Here is a 10,414-nt window from a genome sequence, read left to right on the forward strand (position 1 = left end):
TAATGTATACTTTTCAGTGCCTTTAATTATTAAGGTTTGCGAATACTTTTATACACATTTTCCCCACATAACACAATATACCTAAACATAACATAATGTAACATAACAAACATAACATAAATTAATGACTTTGCATGCTTTAAATTCTCGAGGTTTTAAATAAATCCTATAAATTTTTATCATATAAATGTACTCTATTAAAAATGTTTGAGATTCAAGATTTTTTAGGAGAACATCATTATTTTAACGTGTGAATGAGCTGATGAACTGAAATCCATTATCACACACCCTAACACCTAACTACCTTTCTGTAACCTTTTTTTTCTGGTGGTAAATAGAGAGTTAACCTTTTTTCAATAGAAAATGACACCGGCATCTATGCATAATGAGATGATTATCTTATCTTGACATAATGAGATAATTATCATTTGAATCGTAGCTCCTCTCTGTTGAGGAATAAAACCCCTTTTTTGCCAGGCTCTGTCTCTCATCCTCTCCTTTAACATTTTCTGTGCAGTGGAATAAGGGTCAAAGCAACACCTCCAACACAAACATGTTTTAAAATGTTTAAATAAGAAAGTGACCATGTGCCAGATAAAGAAACAAGTTGGTCAGAAAACCAGGGGCAAGTAAAGAACACACATAAACATAAACCAGTTGTTTGTCTTGTTAGTTCAATTATGGGTAAGGAACACAGCGTAGAGCACATTTCATAAGAGTTTGTGTTGCACAATACCAACCAAATGTTTTCAGAAAGAATCATACTTCAAATTTCCCCTTCAGGCACATCTCAAACAAGCCACTTCTTGAGTTTTATGCTGTTTGCCAAAGAATGCCATAGTCTGTCAGGAGAGCTTGGCTTGTGCTTCGAGCCATAACAGTTTCACTTCTTCTTATTATCAGTGTAGCCAATGTCCAATGTCCGCTGTAAACCAGTGAGTCATCTTTGTATTGGTCGTAGGCCAGGGAGCTTGACTCAAATCAGAATATAATCATAGCCGAGCTGAATGTTTGTAGATTGTCTTGTTGTGCTTGACAATATCCCCACTGAGTGTAGCAGATTCCCAAACAGGCTCTGTAACATTGTTGAAATAGTACAAATGGCTACCTAATTTCAGAATCCATCACAAGCTGGCTTTTTGTCCTCCTGGTGTGTGTATGGTACGCTGCAACTTTGAAGACCACCTCCGACACCCTCTGTTATGTAACAGGCTTCCTTTTTCCATTTTATTGTAACTAATATCTAAAGATGAAACCCCACAGGAATTCCACTGGAAAACAACAGGGGTTATTATGACACAACCATTCTTCCACAAAACCACAAACCATCTTATTTGTTGAGTGGGTATGATATTTGATCTTATCATCTGAGCAGTGTGACCTGAAGAACACAGTGTCTGGGTAGTGCTAAATACAGCACATTTACAATAAAAATGGAAATGGTAGCTTGAAATCTGCACTCACAACAGTGCAGCAGATCAGCTCCAAAAAGAGTAACTTACCCACGTTTGGTATAAAATGAGCATAAATATTCATACCCATGTGAATTTTCTCTGTAAACAACACTGCAGTGGCGTGGGAGTGTGCTCTGTACGTCTATCACAATTTGCCAGTGATACTGAGACGTAGTTTTTTTTGTGTGTCTCCATCCTGATGCCGGAAAGAATTCTAATATTGGAAAACCACAAAGTCTATTATTTCTGTCTGCAATATCTGATTATGGTTAAGGATTTTTTTTAAAAACTAGAATTAATTACAGGTTTCATAAGGGACAGGACCTCCGGTATCATAAGTCAGACGCAATCATACACCAACGCAACCCCTAAATCCTTTGTTACATAAGAGTTTCACCACTTTCTGCATTGGCTGGCAAATGACAGCTATGTTATTCGATGAGTATGCTATGTTTAGACCTCTGTACAAAGCATTTTTTGGAAATACTTGGAAGAGGATGATATTACGCTATTGCAAAAGATATCCAAGGAAGGTTGAGGTGATTTAAACAATAGACATTAAACCTAGATTTCTTTAAGAGCTTTGTTGTGATGAGCTGACTGGGTGATGTCACAGCGCTCTGTATTTGAGCCACAAAGTGCACACAAAGTGTAGTACAAGTGCAACCCGTGGGAAGTAAGCAGTAAGCACAAAGTCGCCAAACTTTGTAAGAGGTTTTGTATCAAATTTGACAAGTGATGTTATTTATATGACACGGTGACCATTGAAAGTGAAGCTATAACCTTGTTTATTCAGATATGTGCCAGGTCAATTAGCCTGAAATTAGCGTTGGCAAGATGGCTGCTGAGTGTCTTGCCTAAAAAAGGGACTTGGGACTGAAGAAGTTTGATGATGTCTGGAAGTAGCGTCATGGGATATTTCACTGTTCAATAACACCCATTGTCAGTGAAAATGAATAGTCGTTCCCCGACATGAGTAAACAACACAAACAATAAACAATGGGGTGGCTAGCTAGCTAGTTCACTGAGTATCTTCCGAACTCTCTGATGTATCATCTCATGTTTTACCCAGAAGTTAGAGCAACTAAAGTGGTTAAGAAGCTATTGACAAGCAAAATAATGTGCAATAATGCAAATACACTACAACAAAATATCTAACAAAAGTCCAGTTATTTTTAGGCATTATAATGTACAAATGTTACATATTATGCCTTTTTAAAAAAAAAACAAAAAAAAACCCATCACTAATAAAAACTACTTCACTCTAAAGATTGATCAGTTGGGGTCTAATGTCGCAATCTCAACTCTCCACATGAGGATAAACACTCCCTCACAGAAGTAATGATACCATCTCCTGTGAATGTACTTGTGGCTGTCATTTATCTCTATGTCATGTTGTTTATAGTGTCTGAAAAGTAATGGCTGGATTGTGATTAAGAGTGCTCTCTACATTAATGATTCCAAGAGTGAAAAACCTCACCTAATGATGTTTCCTAACCTAAAACAATCAGAGCCAACGTACACTTATCACGTTAACTTATCTCCAGACACCTTTGACAATAAAATAGACTTATTTTCTTGTTCCTGTTCCCAGCATAGGAGAAATTACTGATTTCACAACTCCTTGACTTTTCCGTTTGTCATCCCCCCGACCAGGAAACCACCCTCTGATGCTTCATAATCAGTATAAAATGAAATATGACAACCGGAAAATTATTTTTTGATGGTTTGCTTCCATTTACCCCTCCCAGGGGACATGCAGTTTACAAATGGATGGTTGCAACACAAGTAAATGTTAAATAAGTGTCATCATTCAGCCTACAGCGGCTTTGAGACAGCTCTGTGTACATCTCCTCTCCAGCCTTTTTGTTCTATGTGCCAACATAAAGTTTCTCACACACGGATAAATGGCTTCTTGGACATGTCTTGTTCATGTGCATGCACACCAACAGTAACAATGGTAGTATTACACAAGGCATCATATTGACTGAAAGGAATGCTGAAGGCAACATACTGTATCATCGCACGGCCTCAGTCCAGGTACCCTTGGCAGTGGACCATTCTTCCTCTGACAAGTATTAAATGCCATTAATCCATCAGGATATTTCAAATATGCAGTCATAACCAGGAACAGAGAAAATCACAGCCAACTCTATCGTTTTTTTTAATGTTGAATTTATGGTCTGTTTTGCCAACGAGCGTAAAGATCTCTTTCATGCTGTGCTGTGACGGAAGCCACGCTGCTAGCAGGGAGCAAGACTAGAATCGCACAAAAAGACTGAGGCAACTTGTGAATAAATCGCAGCATGCCAAATTTATATGAGCCTGGGTGGCAATAGGAAGGAGCAATGAATTCTCAGCTTCTTTCTGTACAATGCACAGCCATCCATTCTGTGAGTGGAGGTGTAGTAAACACTGAAGTGAGCCCCAGTATCCTGCAGGCGATAGGGAATGGGAAGGGCAGGCCCGTGAAACGCCTCATTGACCTTAAGCAGGGTGTTTGGATGTGAGTGTTGGTAAGAGTACAAACAGTGAACAGTGCTATCAGATGTCCACTCAGGCACTCAAGGCTCATTAATATCTGTCACAGAGCGCTCAGCTAAAATCTCTGTGAAAAGCACACCGTGGCCTGTTTGCAGGAACTAAAAGGAAAAGCTTTGGACGGATACGCAATATGGCAACGCTGACAAGTGTTTTCAGTGCAAGGGTTCTCAACTGTCAGAACCCAATGTAACGAAAGGAAGAATTCTTCACATCTGATTCTGCACAACTGACGATTCATACGCCAAAGAGTCAAGTTAAGTCCAGTCAGTTGTATTTATACAGCACGGAATCACAAACCACATTTGTCAGGAAACACTCCCACTCCCAAGTGATTCATTTATCACACTTTGCCAGAGTTGATTTAAGTAACATCAGGCTAATTGACACATGTTGCCTCATTAATTTTATAATGACAATAATAAAAAGCATTGACCAGTGCCAGCTGTTTTTTCCTCTTTCCTGTCAGCTCCAAGGGTCAAAGAAGGGCTATAATGATTATCGAAAACTGCCTTTATGGCCTGATAAAACTTACTCTGTGCCATCTGTCGGGGAATTCCATACACATTAAAAGTCAATGAGCAACAGCTTAAACTGTGCACAAACAAAATGTTTTCTAAATAAAATCTAGCATTCACGTTTCAGGCCACCCATGGACAGTGAACAAGATTTACTCTCTGAATCAGTATAAAATGTAACATTGTTGATTTATGTAAGATAAATAAAGAGAGGCTTAATGTGCTACTAGTAAAATAATACCCATAAAACAATGACAGGGTATAATTTCTGCATTCGAGGTGGTCGTGCATCATGTAATCAAATGAAGCTTCAAGGGGATTTCCCAACAGATCTAAAGACTGAAAGTGTGATTGAGTCAGAGTGCAAACAACACAAACCCTGCTTTTAAGCTTTTAACTCTTAGACATACTACAATGAACCTTTAACTGGTAATAAAACAGTCCCTTTATGTGACCTACATAAGCAAACAAGTCCATCAGCTAGAAGACTGGCTTTTTCTGTGTAATCAACTCCACCAAGGAGGTCATGGTTTCACCCATCACCATTTGTTGGTTGGTTGGTTTGTCAGCAGGATTACACAAAAACTACCAAAAGGATTTCCACGGAACTTGGATACAGGATGGGTCTCAGCCCAGAATAGACCCCATTAATTTTAAGCATGGATCCAGGATTTTTTTCTTACTTTCTTTAACATTGTGAGACAGGGCATTTTTCACAGATCAGGTGAATTTATCTATAAGAGGGTACAATTTGACACAAATCTCCGATCTGCTGAGCTAGTTAAGCAGTGTGATTGATACAAGACTATTGAGATTGACGGTGGATTAGGCCTGATTTAATTAACGGGGACTGCTGGGCCTTGGCAGAGGTATTAATAAATATTGTTTCGCCATCATCGTTTTCTGTCCAAAGGGACATCAAGAATCAACAGAATATCTGATCTGTAATTATGTTAATACACTACTCTTAAAAGTAAGCCATGGATTTCTGCAGGATAAGCTTCAACGGTTGCATCTAATAGCACAATAAGTCACTTGTTTTGGCCTGTTATTTCAACCTTTTTGGTTAAATGCTGTTCTTAATCTCTTGGATTTTCTCAGCAAAACTACGTGGACACAAACTGAGAACAGGTTATGTAAGAACAATGGCAATAAAACCCTTCATTCAACAGCCATCATTCAAGACTTTCTCAACATCTTAGTGTCAATGTGAGGGGCTGTTCAAACCTTAAAGTGTTTAACAGGCCAGACTCCAATTACAACATCCTAAGGCAACATGTGAGATTATTTTATGGGGAGATCTGTTTCCTATGAGACTGAGAAAGACACATTGTCCACCACCCCTACATACATGCATTTACAACTTTTTGAGAATTCAAGGCAGACCTATTCAGCTAATTTTTTTTGTAGGGCCAGATTTGAAGAAAGCGACGTGCCAGGAGCCCAACTTTCAAGATCCCTATGCCTGACCTGTACAGCACGTATTCAAATGTGTTAAAACAATGCAAAACGTTTTTTGTTTATTGTTCCCCCCATTGAAATATAAGTTATATACACAAAAGTACAGGAAAGAAAACAATGCACATTTTTAATCTTAGGAGTAAGCTGTCGGTTTAATTCTTGTAAGATTCCTCTGCTTAACCAGCCTGGGTTAAACTAGACGGGGTTTTTTGTGACACAATAAAGTGGCCGATGAGCCTGCTACCAAAATGATCAAAGGGCCAGAATAAGGTTGTTAAACAACTGCCAGGTGAATAGGTCTGATTTCAGGGACTCTAACTGCGGTTGTTTTAATGAAATCACAAGTATCTCCAGCTCTCCCTCTAAGAAACCCCTACATCAGGTGGGGTTACACAGTTAGACTACTATTTGGATTCAGCAACATAAAAAAAAAATCCTCACGTTTATCATGAACTCTTGGGCGGAACCCTTTAATGTCGGGTTGAAGTGAAAGAGAAAAAAAAAGAAAAGAAAGAAGGATGAGCTGAGTACAAAGGTGAGCTGCGTGAAACAAGATCCATGATCGAGCGGTTTATAAGAGTGCCTCGCCTCACCTGCAGACACAAGACGAGAGCTTCAAATCACATGTGCATCTGAGCAGTAGAGGTGAGTTACCTGTAGTCCTAGAACGAGACACGGCACTCCGTTCTCAAGATTTATGTGATTTGTGTCACTTTTGACAGGGTTATTATTTATTTTTCTTGTCTTTCTTTAATTAAAAGATGTACATAAATGTGTCAGATTTAACAGCTCTGTGTTCAGAGCTTTGTTTGTTGTGTTTTATGCCTTAAGTAAAAAAAAAAAAAAAAAGCACAGAGTCAGTTAGCAGATGTGATCTGTATTTTTACATTATCACATTAATTTAGCTTCTAAGTTTTCATAATAGTTTTTACCAAAAGATTTTTTTAAAAGTGAATAATGAAAACAATTATGGAGATCAAGTTTCTTAATGTTTGAGATTGGTTGCTTTATTCATCATTTCAGCTCAGAGACCAAAGAGATCTGTTTAACAATCAAGACTTGTCGAGTTAAAGAGGTCAAAGTTGTTAGATACTATAGAACGCACATGTGCACATACACACAGAGAGCTGATAGGAAATACTTGTTCAAGGTTCAAGGTTTTGAATGTGACCAGGGAAGGTGTGGGAGTACAATAATTACAGAGCGATAAGGCTTATTGCTGGCAAACGTTTTGATTCTTTGGATCCTTCTGGCTTTTTTTTTCAGATTTGGAACTACAGACTGCACCATGGGGTTCAACACGCTGTTTTTTTTGCTGATCACATCTTGTGTTTGCCTTGCACTGGCACAAGGTAAGACACTGTAAAACAGGACTGTTCAATAAGATATTAAATCGGACCACATTTTAGAACCAGGAAATGCAGATTAGCTGCTCATTTTCAGCAGTTTTTTAAAACCTGTGTGTAGTATGTGTATAGCTAGTTAGTTAGTATGTGGTGATTTATGTACATGATATCCATAAGCTATATGTTATGTTTACATATTTTGTAATACATGAGGTATATATATGCTTGAACACTCTGAGGTTGCTCCCGGGCCGGATGTGGCCCACGGGACGCTAATTTAATAGGCCTCTTGTAAATGATCAACTTGTATCTGGCAGGACTGTCATGCCATGGCATGTAATACAAATCTGTGAACGCACAGCAGAGATAAAGTGAGGGTCAGTCAGGAAGGTTTATTGTTTTAAGTACGTGGGTGGGCAGATGCGGTTTCACTGTGTGCTTTTGTTGAGCGCATTTAGTAATCCCTAATTGTGTCAATCACCTGTCTATTGATTTACTTGATGTGATGGACTTTGTCTTAGTTACACAATTTATGTTGCATCAATTTCTGACTCTATTGCTGGATTTCTGATCCCCCAGTGGCCTATGATGACTGCTGTTTGAAATATGTGACAAAAATGAGCCATGGCGCAAAGAAACATGCAGTGGACTACAGAGAGCAGGTGACAGATGGAGGCTGCAACATCCCTGCCACAATGTAAGTAGACAATAAAAACAAAAGACTTCCATAGTTTCCTATAATTGCTACTCAAAATTAACGTCTGTTTGCATTAATTATTCTCTAGCTTCAAAATGAGGAGGGGGCGAGAGGTATGCACAAACCCCAGAGAGATGTGGGTCATAGAACTGAAGGAGAGGATTGACTTCAAGAAAGCCACAAAGGAAAGAAGGGAATCCATCAGGAAGGTGGGTGATGACTGAAGTTTTTGCAAAACTTTCCATCTTATCAAGCCATGACTGTCAATAATTGAGTCCTAACAACCTTGTTTTCTTAAATTGAGTGAAAGAAGCACGTTTACATATGACAAAAGAAGGAATAAGGAAATTTGCTGCACCACAATCAATAAAAATGATGAAATTTGAAATTTGCTCTTCACAGGCCAGTTCACGACGCCCGTATAAAGGCTGAGGGCAGCCGCCTGCAACAATGGTTCCTACTGTCCTCCCTCTGCCAGATCTTATCATTGAGCAACAAGCAGTTTTATGGTATCTTACTGGATACAAAGCGAAGAAGGCTGGCCAGGGACATCTTGTAGCACTACTTTTACTTTCACTGTGCACTAAGACAAAGGTCAAAAGCTTGGATGGAATCGCAGAAGCGATTGGACTTTTGATTCGATTGGCCAGCACACGCGACATAAAATTTATATATATATATATATATGCCTAGCATGACTGCTTTGACTGCTTTCTTGCCTCTTGAGACATCAGATATTGAATAAGCTGTTAATTTATGGTGATGGATTGTAAAATGATGATACATATTTGTAAGACTGAGAATATTTCTTGCACGATGTTTCCTGATGTCGATCAAATACTAATTTTTGTGAAAACTTCAATTGTTAAATGTAAATGCCTCTCCGAATGTGTGTCATTGAATAGGAGAAACTGTCTTGATTGTCTTCTAAATGGTTTATATGTTGGTCTTTTTCATACATTTTGTGTATAGATTTTATTACAGTATGTTTGTCATATAAGCATTATTACAATAAACTTGCTTAATACCATCAACTTTGTTTTTTTCCTCAAACAAGCAGCATCATATAAAAGAAAAGGAAAGTTATCAAATCTGTATTTAATGTTTATTCAGTTATTACATATAGAGTTATGGTCAACTTCCATATAAAGATAAAGCATTATACATAAAAGTAATGCATTTCAGAGTTATTCTGTCTCCTGTAATAAATAACACATCTAGTAGTTTAAAGCAAATACAAGCAAGTATTTGACAACCTGGGAATACGACTCAATTTTCAACTGTCCTTCTCTAGAATTGTCTACTAAAGTTTAATTTATTCACTGTGGGCTTTGTTCACTATAGAAATATACTCATCAATATGGAACATGCTGCACTAAATGTGACCCCTTACATTGAACTCATGTAATGGAATTAGATGGAAAAATGATATTTATATACTTAAACTCAGTGCTTTAGGCAAATTATTTGTTGAGTGCACTCTCACCTTATGCAGACCTTTGAATACAACCATTTATACATTACATAGCACTGCAATCAGCAGCCACTTGCAGTAAGTGAAGCATTGAAGTGACACAGTCACCATTTTACGCAATGTTTCCACCATTTGTATGCAAATTAATTCACAAAGAAGTTAATGTGTGGGCGGCTTTTCACATGTAGTGCAGATATTATACATATAGCTTTCACAGTTTCCCATTATGATGCATAAAGTCATGCATTTTGATGCTCTTGCACTGCCTTTTTGCACCACATGTTTCTTCTAAATGTTTCTTGCGTTTCCCTGCTTCCCAGCCAATGCATGCTGGGATAAGATTCATCCCCCGCTGTGACCTCAAGCGGAGTAGAACAGTTATGGATGAACATTTCTCTTGATTTGCGTTTTTCTTCTCCTCTCTTGCCATGAAAATTTCACAGCCTGCAGGGCTTTGACTGCTATGCATAGGATGCACAGCAAATTAGACCAAACAATGAAGAAGTTCATTCAGCAAAATCCCCAAATTTAAATATTCTGATTGCAGCTGCAGTGCAAAATATCTGCAGAAAGTGAGCCGGCACACAGAGAGCTTCAGTGAGGCGTCTGTGAATGTGTGGTGCTGATTTACAACCTGCAGAATCTGATCTGACATGATGCTGGATTTACTCACTGATCTATGTTTTTTATGTTCTCATTTTCATGGGTATTCACAAGAACTGCTGGGACATGCAGCTGATAAAATCTTTCACTGAGTAATGCAATGTGTTTGACTAGTCTGTCTGTGGAGATTGATGACCTCCACACATCCGTGCCTTGCAGAGACTTTATCTTGCAAAATTTGGGCTACAGTGTGCCTCAACAACAACACTATCAGACAGTACAGGCCTGTGCGGTACACTGTATCAATTATTTGATGTTTG

The 10,414-nt window shown here is 38.4% G+C and overlaps 1 protein-coding gene across 1 annotated transcript; it reads left to right on the forward strand.

The window, feature by feature from the left end:
- The first annotated feature begins 6,486 nt into the window (after positions 1-6,486).
- Positions 6,487-9,051, forward strand: ccl25a (chemokine (C-C motif) ligand 25a). Its single transcript, XM_030401961.1, has 5 exons — positions 6,487-6,619; positions 7,241-7,326; positions 7,900-8,017; positions 8,106-8,226; positions 8,420-9,051. Exons 2-5 carry the CDS (start codon positions 7,263-7,265, stop codon positions 8,447-8,449), a joined length of 333 nt encoding a protein of 110 aa, XP_030257821.1. The 5' UTR covers positions 6,487-6,619; positions 7,241-7,262; the 3' UTR covers positions 8,450-9,051.
- The last annotated feature ends 1,363 nt before the right edge of the window (positions 9,052-10,414 follow it).

This window comes from Sparus aurata, chromosome 21 (assembly GCF_900880675.1).
Source record: "Sparus aurata chromosome 21, fSpaAur1.1, whole genome shotgun sequence".
NCBI classification, from domain to species: domain Eukaryota; kingdom Metazoa; phylum Chordata; class Actinopteri; order Spariformes; family Sparidae; genus Sparus; species Sparus aurata.